We start from the raw sequence: 14939 nt of genomic DNA on the forward strand, positions 1-14939 counted from the left end.
AAATGTCCTAAAATGTTCCACCTGTTTTATGGCTGTTGCTTTTCCTCTTCCAGGTTTGACATCTACAGGAAGGTGCCAAAAGACCTTACACAGCCAACCTACACGGGGGCTATTAGTAAGTAATGCTTCTTTTTGATGTCCTTGCATACCCCTGATCTAAAATTAAAGATCATTTGGCTTCACTGTCTCCAGGGATTTTTTTAAAAGAGAGAGTGAGCCCTGGAAAGGGTGTCCTTTGTTGCTGAGACAGCTCATTTTGTCCGGTCTGTAGGGTTTACTACATGGTAGACTCTCAACAAAAGATAGTAAAGATGCATTGTCATGCAAGGGAGCTCCAACGAATCTAGTGCTGAAATAGCCACTCTTATTTACTAAGTAGCTAGAGGGCTTTTCACAGTATCACTAAGGTTGGAAGAGACCTCAAAGATCATTGAGTCTAACCTGTCACCCAAGACCTCATGACTAGACCATGGCACCAAGTGCCATGTCCAATCCCCTCTTGAACACCTCCCGGGATGGTGACTCCACCACCTCCCTGGGCAGCACATTCCAATGACTAATGATTCTCTTTGTGAAGAACTTTCTCCTCACCTCCAGCCTAAACTTCCCCTGGCACAGCTTGAGACTGTTTCCCCTTGTTCTGGTGCTGGTTGCCGAGACCAACCCCTTCCTGGCTACAACCACCCTTCAGGTAGTTGTAGAGAGCAATGAGGTCTCCCCTGAGTCTCCTCTTCCCCAGGCTAAACAACCCCAGCTCCCTCAGCCTCTCCTCACAGGGCTTGTGCTCAAGGCCTCTCCCCAGCCTTGTTGCCCTTCTCTGGACACGTTCAACTGTCTCAATGTCCTTCTTAAACTGAGGGGCCCAGAACTGGACACAGTACTCAAGGTGCGGCCTAACCATTGCAGAGTCCAGGGGCACAATGACTTCCCTGCTCCTGCTGGCCACACTATTCCTAATGCAGGCCAGGATGCTATTGGCTTTCTTGGCCACCTGGGCACACTGCAGGCTCATGTTCAGCTGGCTGTCAATCAGCACCCCCAGGTCCCTCTCTGTTTGGGAGCTCTCCAGCCACTCCAACCCCAGCCTGTAGCTCTGCGTGGGATTGCCGTAGCCAAAGTGCAGCACCCAGCACTTGGACTTGTTGAATGCCATCCTGTTGGACTCTGCCCATCTGTCCAGTTGGTCGAGGTCCCTCTGCAGAGCCCTTCTGCCCTCTAACTGACCAACATCTGCTCCCATCTGCTAGTGCCTTGCCATAAGCAGAAGCTGTGAGTCTGCTCCAAACAGTGTTGGAAGGGCTAACTGCAGATTTTTTACCTGTAATGGGCATCCCCTCAGTCAGTATGAAAAACTCCTGGGAACAGTTGCATTCACACTTGGTGTACCCAGGTGTTTGCCTGCTGAAGAGACTTGAGGAACCAAACTACTGCAAGCAGGGAATACAGGTTCTAGATCAGTAAGGAGCAGTGTGGGTGGTAGTAGGCAGTGGCTACTGGTGAAGATGATTGGGGGAACAAGTGTTTCTCTCACAGTGTACTCAGTGGGTTCGTCTGATGTTGTAGGTGGGACTAATAAGCAGAGATCTTATTTTGTTGTTATTTGTCATGCTTTTAAAGAAGAAAAGTTGCTTGGGCAGAAAGCATCGATAGCGATCCACTCTCACTCCCACGTATCACTGTACAGACTTTGGCTGATAGAAATCTCTTGCCTTGGGCCCCTTTTCCTTCCTCCCTTCCTTGTCCTGAGGGAGGCTCTAGGCTGAGTAATGCAATTTTGCCCAATTATGTGCAGTGAGCAGGCTGTGTGTAGTGGTAAACATTGATCAGGTTGATCCTGCCAGGCCTGTAATTAGATCCCTAATGCAGCTTTCCTGTTCCACTGAGCAGTGACTTCCTTTGATCGTGTAGCTGTTCTCCGTTCATCCATTCTCGTAGATAGGTCACTGGCCTTGTATGTCACTGCTGACGTGAGTGATGTCATATCCCATGGTGGCAGCGGGGATGGAACTGAGTCAGTCCCAGTGAATCAATGGGCACAAAGAAAAGCCTTTTGTGACCTAAAGGAACTCCTCACTACTTGCTGTGAGGATGGTCAAAGGCTGGGACAAGGTTGCCCGGGGTTGCTGGATTCTTTGTCTTTAGAGATACTCAAAACAAGTAGATCCAGTCCTGCTTTAGCTGACCCTGCTTTGACCAGGGAGTTGGACAGGATGATCTCTTGAGAGGTTCCTGCCAGTCTCAACTGTTGTGTTGAAATGTGCACATTTCTCTAAATATTTACTCTGGGGGAGTCCTTGTCCTCTGTGTTCTCCTGACCACTGAATTACTTCTGTGTTGACTCCCTTTTGGCTTTGCTGAAACTGTGAACAAAGGGCTTGAATCAAAAACCTGTTTGCTAATTCAGAGGCATGGGAGATTCAGCGCTTTAAAGGAACACTTTGAACTTGTCAGTGATCCTACTTTCACTCCTGTTTTGGAAACGAAGAGTTCCCACACTGTAACTGGGCTTCCTTTGAGAGTTTGTCTTGTTATGAATCACCTGCAGGAGAGTGTGTTTTAGAAACAAAAAAACCATCAAAGGCCATGGAGTGTTAGGCTTTCTGATCTGCAGTAAACAGCTCAAGTGATAAGTCTGTTGTGGGAAGGCTTGAAGGCTGTGACTCTTACTTAAAATTATTAGCTGTCTTACTTCTCTCTATTGTTACTTGCAGCTTCTCAGGCTTTGATTTTCTTCTCTGACTCGTACTCCTCCTTTTTGTCAGAGTCCTTTTAGACAGGTTGATAGAGGCTTTTGAACCACACAAGCAGCCAAAAAACTGGTGGCTTTGCATGTGAGGATCTTGTGTGCAGCTTCCCTAATGGGCTTGCTGTCTGACCAAACCTGTGACTTGTAATTTGATCTAATGATAAACGCTTATAAATGTTTTAGGGATCTCAGTGTGGAATAACACTGAGGACTTGAAGGTAAGGGAAGGTTCTGCCTCTCAAAAAATCTTTTTGTGTCTGGCAAATAAGTGAAATGGCTATGGATGCAATTTTTGTTTGTTTGTTTGTTTTCTTGGAGTCCTCCAAGTTTTCCAGAGCAGATGTAAAATTGTAGTAGCTGATTGTTGATTCAAGCCCTTCCCACATGATTTCTGCTGAAATGTTAGTTCAGTATCACTCCTGGTGCTGAAGGCAGGATTCCTGCAGTTGCTTTTAGATTGCAAAAAGGTCTTTTTTGGAAAGTTTTACATTTACTAGGGAAGAAGGCATGGATCAGAGGACAGAAGAAAAGGGATGGAAAATAGCAGCTTTTCTTCTGACCACCAGGGCTGAAGTGGCCAACTTTTCTAGGAAACAAGCAGCTCAGGGACCTGAATGGTGGAAAAGAGCAGGCAGTCTCAAACACAAGCAAATTCAGAAGCCAACTGGAGGGTTATTGAGGCCTTCTATTATGTATGGGTTTGTAATTTCACAAGTTGCAGTGGATGCAGCATACAAGATGTTTCAGATCTGTGTAGCAACCTTTCTGGCTACTGAAAATTAATAGGAATGAAGGAGCCAAGAACTGTCCCCTGCAGTTAACTGGTGAGGTTTGTATAGAGCAACATGCCCCTTGCTGTGGGCTTCTCTGAAAAGTGTTCAGAAGTTACTCCTTCCTTTTTCTCAATAGAAATCTCTTCTGTCAGCCAGCAATGCCATCTCTATGCCATTCATCCAGTCATGCCATTGTTGTCTGTTTTCCACCAGCTGCTTGTGCCAGTCTTTGTAGGCCTGCCCACCCCTCTGTTACATGTCTGTGATGCCAGCACACGGCCATTCTAACAGACCTGACTAATGTGGTGACCACTTGGCCATGTTTGGGTATGTGGGCAGCAGCAGCACATGCCCTGGCTGGCTGACAGTTGGCATCTAGCTGGACAAGAGCAGCCTGACATCTTGAGAGAGGGGCCAGCTGCTGTAACAATCCTATTTAGCAGTCAGTGTGGATTCAGTCTGCATGCACATGTTGCTTGCACACATGGTAAAGTTATCCAGAAATACTCTTGTGTTGTTTGGAGCCTGGAGTTTTAAAATACACATCAGGAAATATCAAAGTTATGATTCACATGGCATCTGTAGCACAACCCATTCCTTGCACTTCATAGCAGTTTGCTCCACTGAATAATAAATGCTATTAATTTTATGCCTTAATATAGGCATGGGTCCACGTCCTCAGGCTGTGCGATGTGTTAAACACTTCACGGTTCCTTGATTTCTTGTGAGGTGGGGAGGAAGATTCAGGAATGTGCATAGAAGGGGTATGTGTCAGAAGGGGTATGCACAAAAAGGTCAGGCTGTCAAAGCTAGTGTAGGAAAAAAATATCTTGGCAGAATTTCTTGTCCTTTTGGGATTACTGATTAGCCACCAGCAGCATCTTCCAGCGTGTCTAACACCAGCAACCTTTGGTGTATTGATCATGTTATCAATTAGAGTTTTAAGCAACCTGTCTCAGATGGTCCTTGGAGCTCTGTGGGAAACGTGGATGTGGTCTTGCAGTGAAGCTATGCTTTATGCATGAAGCCAGGCCTTTAATCTACTTTTCCAAATATAATGCAGTTGTCAAATGTGGGTGGCAGGAACTGCACATTTGCATGGAAGCAAGTAAAAGCCTCCACTGTGAAATAAGCCAGCTGGAGTAGTCCGTGTGTAAGGTCTTATGCTGGGAACAGCATATATGCCTGCAACTCCAGGCCAAGGAGAGAAGCTTGTGTTCTGCATCTGAAGAAACCTTGATTGTAGAGACAGTTTAATGCATACAATTTTCACATGAGTCTCATGCCAGACACACATACACCCCCTCCCCGCCCTTTACAGGTTGAAAACTGACTATGGAGTTTGGAGACTGCCAAAAGCATTGCAGAGCTTTGAAAGTCACTCTCTGCCAGGTGTTCCAGGGTGTTCTAGCAAGAATTTTTTTTAGATATAGGTTAGTGGAATTTCACTGGGCTCTATTTTTAAAGTATTGTCACAAGCCTTCACTGCAAGAGCTGAATTGGAAGATGAACCTCAGGGAGCAAATATTTTGTGTGCTGGGAAAGAAGAGAATTCAATGATGCAACTAGCAAAGAAGAAACTTTAAAAAAATGGAAGAGAGAGAAAGCTCAGAGAGAGAATTTACAGTTAGCAGTATCAGGCTTGCATAGAAGTAGAGGGCAGAGCTGTGGGAAGCCTTCAGGGTCATAAGAAGCAGAGAGGAATATGGGCAGCAATTAAAGAAGAAATACTTGTCCCTGTCAAGCACTCTCCTGTGCATACTAGGAGACATCTTGTGTCTCTGCTCTTCAGTGGTTAACAGTGAGAAACACAGGATCAACAAGTCTTGTGCCTAGGGTGCTTTGTTTGTACTCTCACATAGGTTTGTATGTTCTCATAAGGATTTTCTGCTGTGCTTTAAGCAGACCTTTCTCCTGCCCCAGGCTGCACGGTTGCACTGTGCCAATGGATTAGCTGGGTTACAGCAGTGGTGGTCTGTGTCTTGACAGCCAAGACTTGGAAGCAACTGTCTAACCACCTGAGGTTTCTCTTTAGAAATTAATATCCTTTCTAGCTTTCCATTTTCCTCCTGGTCTTTGACTTACTTTTTCCCTTTTCTTTCTTCCTTCATCCTAGCTAATGGATTTTTTGGCATCCTTTTTAATCCTTTGCACTTTTCAGAGTGTCAGTACGTTAGTCCACCCTTGAAATTATGATGATGAGGAAGGGGAAGCAACACATTTCTCCTTCCTCAGAGCTATGAACTGACTAATCTGAAGAATGAGGCACAAGGCTTTAGGTCACTTGAGAGTCTGTCTCAGTATTTGCCTCAAGTACCTCATCTTTCCTTCCTTTGCTAATCGCATCCTCTACCCAAGAGGGTTTGAACAGGCACAGTTGTAGGATAAAACTGCTCCTCAGCTAGTTGTTGCTTGAGCTTCCTAAGGGAATGGGTATTCAGGCTGTATAGGTCATGTGGAATAAAGTTGAGGAATAGGGTTTTTCTTACATATTTCTCAATCCTAATTGGTGGCTATGGTAAAGTGATCATTTTCAAAGGGTGCTTGGTCATTACAACTCTGCTGGGATTGAGGGGTGAACCAGACTGTAATCCTATTGTCACAGCCCTGGAGTAGCATGCCATTTCCTGGTTTACTCTTTTGTATAGTGATTCATGGTGAACTTGGCTATTTTGTTTAATACAATCACCCATTGCAGTCCTGTCTCCTTGAGTCAGCACATCCTTGTCTGCTCCAATCATCCCTATTGAACAGGACTTACAGCTATCCTTCCTTCCAGCCTCTCCTGCGTGGGTCACTGACTGTCACTGGTGCATGAAGGTCACTGTACAATGTTTTGAATAGTTTTCTGATGAAGAATAGCCAGTAATATGTCATTTACTTTGGGTTCCCTCCTTGTAACTCTAGCTTGGCATTCTTAGAAAAGACATGGGACTTGTTGTCTGGGTACTTCACAGTTCCTTCACTGGGAATTTTCCATCTCTGAAGAGTCAATATATTGGCAAATGGAGAAGTAAGAGAAGTATCAGGCATTGGCTGGACTAGGTCATTGTCACCATGTCTTATCTGTCCCAGCTCTATCTAGGGGATAGTGTAGGCTGCAAGATGACTTACACATAGACTGAGAACTTGACAAAGAACCAAAATGTCTCCTCATGCACAAAGCACTATGTAGCTGACTGTGTATTTTTGAGGCAAGGAGATGCTGATTCTTTTTCCTTTTGGAGGTTTTAGTAGTAATAAAATTACTTTTGGATCAAGGGCTCCAACAATGTCACATTGCCAAGCAGCTTTGTCAAGAAGAAGGTCGTGCTGACAGACCAGCATTGTGTCTTGGAGAATTCAGGAGACGTGGGGAGATGGAAATCAGGATGGAGAAGGTGGCCAGAGAGTTAAGGTATCCAGCAGGTTGTTGGATATTGACCTGACATTGAAGTCACTGCTCTGATAGCATCGTCTGGGTCATTGTCTCTAAAGAGTGTTAGTTCTTGAGTGTGTCTGTGTGGCATATCCATGGGGGCAACAATCTGCTTGTGTGAAACCCATTTTTGTTCTTTGTTAAAGATGTGAAGCTAACCTTTTTCTTTTCTTGCCTCTTTTCCAGTCTCTGTCTGCTGCTGTCTCTTCATACTCTTTCTCTTCCTGTCTGAGCTCACCGGATTCATAGCCACTGAAATGTAAGTAAAAATCATGTTCTCCTGTCTTTGAATGTTGTGCACATGTGATTCTTTAGAGCTTTATTCTTGCAATTTGGAAAATTGTGCCTGTAATCTCACTAGGTCAATTAGTTGTCTGATGGGGTTTGGATTATTTTTGATTGAGTGTGGATTGCACTTTTTAAACTACTAAACTAGACTAGGCAAACTTGGTCCTGAAATACTTCTGACAGAGAAAACTGTACCAGATGTGCTTGATCCCTTATTAGCTGCATACTGTTGAGCACACTGGGTATTTTTCATATGACCACAGATCAGTCAAAAGCCTCTGGCCCTCTTCAGTTGGTGATCAGGTGTAAGCTAGCAGGAGTGCTAAGATGGTTAATGCCAGTCAGTTGCAATTTCTCTCTTCTTCCTTAGGCTGTTGATGTCTTGTTCTCATCTGAGCTTTCTTTCCCCTCCCCTTTGTATTTTCTGGATTCAAAGAGATTCTCAAAGACTAGTTTATTTTTCCTTGGTGATACTGTATGGTTAAATGCATGGTGCCTGCTGGCTGAATCCATGTGCTGTGTGCTCTGAGACCTTGGGCTCTTACTGCAGATACGGCAGGCTCTCTGGCACAATGTTTTCTTTTCCCCTTGCTTTGCTGTGGATAAGATGGGTACCACGTTCCATCAACCTTCACTAGATCTTTCTGGAGATGTTTTCTTCTGCAAAAGGAACCATATGAAATATGAATTATTATTAGTTTAATGATAACAGTGCCTCATTTTTTAATGCCAGAGCTGAATCTCTGATACATGCAGATAGCTTTCCTCATGCCTGAGTTTTATCTTCTTTCTTTTCTCCTTTCAAGCCCTACCTGGAAACTCAGTTGACAAATTTTGTGCCTGAAGACAGGTTGTCCTCAGTAATGTTTTGGGATCTTGCTTTGAGCAAGGTAGAAATAATTTCCACTTTAAAACATGGCTCACAGGACAAGTGCTTGAGTTAATCGGATTTTTTTTCTGTTCTCATGTTCCTCCTGCCTGGAATTTTTCTCAGTAACCGTCAACACAAGTGCTTTTGTTTTGGGTTCTAGGAAACATTCTCCATCATCCTGCTGAGGTGGCAGTGAGCTCACTGTGATGCACAGTTCCTGGATAGTTAGGAAGGGTGGCACTTCTGTCAGACTCACGTGATGGTCCAGATAGCGACAGATGTCACTGCTGAGCAAAAAAGCCCTGAAGTGCATTGGGCTCAGGTTGACCATGGCTTACGTGGCTTCTGCTAACCATGAGGCTCTTTCTTTGTGTTTGTACAGCTCTGACTTGGGGCAAGAATATAATTTAAAGAGTAATCTTAACCTTCAGTAATGTTTAACCTTAAACCACTGGTGTAATCCAGCTCTAGCTAATTTCTTGATGCCCATTGCACGTTTACTTCAGAGATGGTATCTTAGGTTTCTTACTCAGTTCCCTGCATTTGTTTGTGAAAGCCTAGGGTCACCTGATCAACACACTTCTCACAGGAGCTCAGGTTTCTTGATTTTTGTTGTTTTAAAAAAGTAGGGAAAAGCTGGATAAACTGCTTCAAGTAAAGCACTACTTCTTGCTCTCCTTTTAGAGCTCATTCTCTCATCTAATTTTGTTTTAGTTATTGCTTTACAATAATAATAATAATAATAATAATAACAGTAATAATAATACTAACAACAGTAATAATAATAGGTTACCTAATTTTGATCCACTTATTTGAGTGTATGTGCCTTTATCTAGTGGTAGTTTCCTGACTCGAGATTTTGTTTTGAATGGCAAAGTTGTATGATTCTCTGAGGCCTCTTCGTGCTGTTTTCTTAACAAGATGATGCATTTTCCACAAAGGTATTAGAAGTGCTGTAAGTTCCTGCCTGCTCAGCTGGCAAGTTTCTCGTTAAAATATCAGAGAGATGGTAAATTGCCTTTCCCAGGAGGAGCTGCATGGGGGGGAGGTGTTTGTCAGCAGTAAAGCAGTAAAATTTTAGAGAGGATGTCATGGAAGAGACTGAGGCAAACGAAGGCAGGAAACTGATTTGTCATGGACCATCCACCACAGTAACTCACAGAATATGAAAACCTTCTTCTGACAAGTTAGAGGTCATCAAAGGCTTTCTTGCTGGGAAAAAGCACCTACAGCATTTGTGAACAGGCTCCCCTGTAACAGCGGAAATACTTCAGAAAGACACATAACAAAGTGTTTCCCAGCTCAGCAACTTCTGAAGCAGGAGTAAGCTTATTCTGTCTCTTACTCATTGCTTTCTCTTCTGGGAAACCAAGTACCTTAGAGCTGTTCAAAGATACTGTGAACCTCTTGTGCTTCCCTTTCAAGTGTGTATTGCTGGCAGTGCGTTGTGAGGCAGCGGAGTCTCTTCACATGGAACAAGGGTGCAGGAGTGTGGAGCTCTGTGTGGTCTGGAACAAACTGTGAGAACTCGGTGCCACCATTCATCCCGGGTGGTAGCAAATAACAGGGGAGATACTATCTCACAATGATATGTTAGGATAAACCTTGTTAGAATAAACCAAACCAGGTTGGAAGAGACCTTCAAGATCATCGTGTCCAACCCATCAACCAATCCAACCCACCCAAACAGCTAACCCATGGCACCAAGTACCCCATCAAGTCTCCTTCTGAACACCTTCAATGACGGCGATGTCATGTTCAGCCTTGTTTGCCCATGAATCAAGCATTTGTGAAGATAGGGAAGATTTCTTATGTGCAAACTGTTCAATTTCCATCAACTTTGATTGTAAGCTTTGAGTTTCTTTTCTGTGAAGAGTCGCCTACAACAGGTAGCTCTCCTGTCTTGTAGCTTCCTGGTGTCAGCTAGGACCTGAGTGATTAACTAGAGTGTGCACTTACATGGGGTGAGCTTTTCTGCTTTCCCAGTGCCAGCTGTGCTGTGAGACTGCATCAGTCTTTCTCCTCTGGTATCATATTTCCCTGAAAGCACTCGTGCTCGACAAGGCCAGATGGCTGCACATTTTTGATGGCCAGGTGAAATGGAGAGCATTTGGCCTGGTGACTTACATCAGAGACCTACCAGGTTCACTGATGCGGACTCATGCTTACATCACAGCCCTATTATGCTGAGTAATTGTGCATGGTGTTTGAGCATTGGCAGCCTGCTTCAGGGCAAGCCAGCGGCAACCTCAGCAGCAGTGGTGCCCACAGAATTAACTGTCTAACTCTCACCAACAAGAGGTTCCTTTGCTATCTGCATCTACCACATCTGGTGTGGTTTGTTGAACTCATGCTGTAACGTGAGAAAATAAGGTCTGCTCTGTACCACGCTAACCTATAATACTTGCTGGCTGCTACCCAGCCAGCTGTGGTTGGACCTTCTGCTACATTCATATGACTGTAGCAACTTAAATTCCTGGTATTACTAGAAATCTCAGTTTGGTCACTCTTGCCCAACTTCAAAGCTGTTACTCCTTGACCAGCCCATTGTCTTAGCACTTAACAGTCTCAACTGCTGAAGGCTTGTCTGGGTGGCAGAAAGCCAAGAAATTACACCCTTATCTTGAGGATAGCAGTCATGACACAAGCCCCAATCAGATTAGCTCTGTGGGGAAGACAGCATGCATCACAGCAGCTATGTCAGTAGCCTGTGTGGGCATTTCTAATGAGCACTAGGATTGTGTCTGTGCACGGGAGCTCACTGCAGCTAGGACGCGCAACTAAGATGCTGTGTGCACTACAGAGGACATGTTCATGTGGCACAGGTACCAAATGCACTATAAATCACATCCTGGTTTGCTGCTGACTGGCTTCCTGTCTAGAGAGCCCTGAGTAGGATACAAAATGCCTGGTTTCTCATCTTCTAGATTTATTAGGTGGCCCTAGCAGGCAGTCCTCTGAGCAGCCATGAAGGAAATCAAAGCTAAGTCTTAGGTGGGGCTACATCCTTTTCAGGAAAAGCACACTGAAGGACTGCTGAGGGAAGAGGTTTTTCTTTGCCCAGTTGTAATCCATCATTACAGTTAAGGGCAGTTAGGTTTAACCCTGGAAAAGGATCATCTTGATTATTGTTTTAATTTATTTTTCCTTTTGTCCAGACTGAGAATGAATGAATATTTAGTTGAAAACAAGAAGACAAATAAAGGAGACCTGTGCTCCACATTTGAACCTCTGCAAAACCGACAGTATCAAACACAGTTGTCCCACTGAGCAAGTGACTCAAATGGCTGAAGAAACAAAGCTAAAGTGTTAAATGTGTCTGGTATTTCCTTGGCAGTAGGTGGAGAGTTGAGGCTGAGACCTAGAGATTGCTTGGCATACCTTTAGCAGCCTTCCTCATTCATCCTGCTGTTGTGTTGCAAATCACCTATCTCTTGTTTAATTAACTCAGATCAGGCTAGAAGTTAATAGCCAGCAAGATGATAATCTTGCTGCTTTATCACTGTAATTAGGTCATGAATTATGTTCTGTAGGATCAATAAGAGTTTTCCAAGTGTTCCATCATTAAGGAGGAAAGATGTAATTAACTAATCTGCCTTGCATTGGCAGCCAGGGGAAGGGGTAGGAGGGTATGAATATGCTACTTATGATATAAATGTAGCTACTCAACAATAATTCATCTACCACAGCACACTGTAGAAAGCAACAGACTATTCCTGACAATATTTTCTTTTAATTTCTCTTTATTTTAATGTAGTAACAGGCAAAGAACAGTCTGAAGTGACAATTTTGCTGCTTGGAATGCTGGGCCCCCCTGCAAGGCAATTATACTTAGGTAGAATATCTGTAATAAAGCATAACAGCATAAACCCTGAGCAATGTCCAGATCCCTTGTTCTCTTAGGTGACTGGGTCATTCATTGGGGACTTGCTTTGATCTTTATGAAAAATACCTTGGCCAGTCTATGAACATCACACAGCCAAGCTCCTGTGCTGGGGCCACATCATGTGCAGCACAACTTGACTGTTCATGTAGGCTGTCAGGTACCCACAGTGTGGGAGGGAGCAAAACACCAGGAGCCTCTGAGACCAGTGTTGTTTGTTCATACTGAGTTAATTTCCATGCCTAAGACCTGCAGTGAAACAGAATTGTTATCATATCTGTCTTCAGAGGGGTTTTTTGTCCCTTAGCTTTCCAAGGTATGTAGAATTTGTCTTGTGGCTCTAGGGCAATGAAAATTTCTCCTACAGAGCCAAGCTGCAGCTGCTGTAAGCAGCATAGTTTGATCCTGGTGCAGCAAGAGTTCCTTCTGCTGGAAACCTTAGCCTGGAGAAGAGGAGGCTCAGGGGAGACCTTATTGCTGTCTACAACTACCTGAAGGGGGGGCTGTAGCCAGGAGGGAGTTGGTCTTTATTCTCAAGCAACCAGCACCAGAACGAGGGGACACAGCCTCAAGCTGCACCAGGGGAAGTTTAGGCTGGAGGTGAGGAGAAAGTTCTTCACCGAGAGTTGTTCGCTATTGGAATGTGCTGCCCAGGGAGGTGGTGGAGTCACCGTCCCTCGAGGTGTTCAGGAGGGGATTGGATGTGGCACTTGGTGCCATGGTGGTCATGAGGTCTGTGGTGACAGGTTGGACTTGATGATCTTTGAGGTCTCTTCCAACCTTGGTGATACTGTACTGTAATCAGAGCACTGCTGCTGACCTGTCCTTGGAGTGTAAGCCATCTATGCTGGGAGCACAGTGCTACAGCTCAGATATTCTAACACTAAGCAGGAGATGCAACTCCAGCTCCACCAGCTAATCTAGTTGAGGCAGATGAAATGCTGGAGCAAACTAGACCAGCATAGGGAATACAGCCTAGTTAGTAGTCAGGGAGGAATGGGAGTTGTAACCCTGCTCTCGCTGTGGACTAACCTTGAGACAGACACTTTCTGTAGAAGGATGTAATACTTAGCTGCTTACCTCTCCATGGGTGCTAAGAAGCTTAATTAATGTTTGCACAGTAACTTGGAGATTACCTAATAAAAGGTGCTATATATTTGTGCAGTGTTGTTATGCTGTTCGCCCTGATGCCCACGTGTGGGTTAGCAGGAAGCGGAAGGTCGTGCCGTGATGTCATTTGCAATTTCTGACTCAAATCTACACTGACGTCTTTCAAACCCTTCTCCTTCTTCCTGCCTCCTGGAGAATTGTGATTCCTTCCTTTGTAGGACAGTGTTTTCTGTGCTTCCCATCTGAGCCAAGACCTAATCTGGGACAAAGACCTTCTGAAAGAAGAACCGATTGAGATTCAGGGCACAGAAGGAAGATTACCGATGGCAGAGCAATAGATGCCTGCGCAGTTTATTACACAGTAGACAATCTGCTGACCTCCTTGTTGCTTCTTCACACAAACTGAGAAGAAGATGGGTTGTTTGTTCTGTGTTGGGTCTTCTCTCTACAACTGAAAAGACAGTAGTGGAAGACTCTCAGCTTCAGATGGTTGGTTTTCTGGAAGGTGGTTCATAGAGCTGAAGCAGCAAGCAGAGCCAAGAGAGTTTGCCTGAGAAGGTCTTCTGAGAAGCTTTGGGTGCTCTCAAGAAAGAATAATTATTTTTCCTCTTAGGCTTAGGGTCCTGGAGACCAGAGAATGTCTCCTGGGAGCTGGAGGACAAAGTAAAATGCAGCTTGCTGGAGTAAGTGGTTGTATTTTCTGTATGGCTGATGACTGGAGAGGAGGGTGCCTGGTTCTTTGCTGCTAAAGAGACTAGGACGAGTTAGACTTAGAGGCAAGGAAGATGTGTTTAGAGAGCTCCCAAGCAGCATGTGAAGGTCTGAAGGGTCAGTGCAGTGTGTTTCCTTTTGTATTCAAAGGGCCACAGGCTCTTCAGCTGCTGAAGCACTGAAGGATGCTATGTTAGTGGCCAGGGCTGCTAGGTGGAAATAAGTGATTGGAAAAGTTTTGTTTCTAGGGAAACAAAGGTTTGGGCTCATAAATAAGTAGGGGGAATGGGTCTGGCTTTCTTTGGATAAAATCCTAAAGAAATTCTGAGCTGCAGCTACCTCCATTCTTTCTTGCTGGCATGCCACTTGCATGATCTGTAACTTTAGCCAAAGAGGCCCTCCAACTTCTCCTGTGTAACGCTGGGAGTTTGTAAGCAAACGGGAGAAGCAGCTGGAAAGCTCAGCAGCACCACTGAGGAATGTGAAGTATTTTGAAGTGGCTCTTTCTAGAAATGAAGCAGATTCCTTCTGTGTGGATCATAGCTCCTGCTGCATGGAGAAACTTTTCTCCTTCTCCTTAAATTGGCAGTGGGAGGCCCTGCTGGGGAGGAAGCCCACTTCTTACCTGTCCTGTTGCCCGCATTGTACTTTCATACTCTACACCTCAACCCTGAGTTATTGTGCCACTTTTGTTCAAATAGTCCTTAACAGCAATCAGTTTAACATCAACTCTTACATGCTTTGGCAGGAGGTATGTGCTATCTCTGGAATCAGAATATGACCCTATACACTGCCTCTCTAACAGTCTAAGAAGAAGCTGTGTTTACAGTGTCCTGCCTGACCTCAGGTGGGATTTCCCTTGTGCCTGTCCCAAATTCACTGTTAAGGACTGCTGCTCTCAGGACACTTTATTTTCTAGGAGGGACAGCTACAAATTAGAGCAAACTTCATTTCTTCCACTGGAGATGTTACTTATTCATGGAGAGTTACTAGAGGTGGCAAATAGTGTTTTTCCCAACATCCCAGGATTGTCTGATTTAAAAATGAGGAAGGCGGTGTGCAGATTGGCTTCTTGGCTCTGGGGAGTAGGATAGAAGAGGAGTCATGAGTGCCAGCTCTCTGCCAGCTCTGTCTAGACT

General features: G+C 44.6%; 1 protein-coding gene across 2 annotated transcripts in view; it reads left to right on the top strand.

Moving 5' to 3' along the window:
• ERGIC1 (endoplasmic reticulum-golgi intermediate compartment 1) overlaps nt 1-14939 on the top strand; it is a 64311-nt gene that overhangs the window by 22702 nt on the left and 26670 nt on the right. For both annotated transcript variants that reach the window (XM_068160231.1, XM_068160241.1), the window contains exons 2-3: nt 54-115; nt 7124-7196. In XM_068160231.1, the coding sequence (XP_068016332.1) occupies nt 54-115; nt 7124-7196 (135 nt within the window). The remainder of the gene's footprint in view (nt 1-53; nt 116-7123; nt 7197-14939) is intronic.

The sequence above is a fragment of the Melanerpes formicivorus genome, unplaced genomic scaffold (genome assembly GCF_026170545.1).
Source record: "Melanerpes formicivorus ecotype bairdi unplaced genomic scaffold, bMelFor1.0.p_v2 SCAF_2, whole genome shotgun sequence".
Classification (NCBI taxonomy): domain Eukaryota; kingdom Metazoa; phylum Chordata; class Aves; order Piciformes; family Picidae; genus Melanerpes; species Melanerpes formicivorus.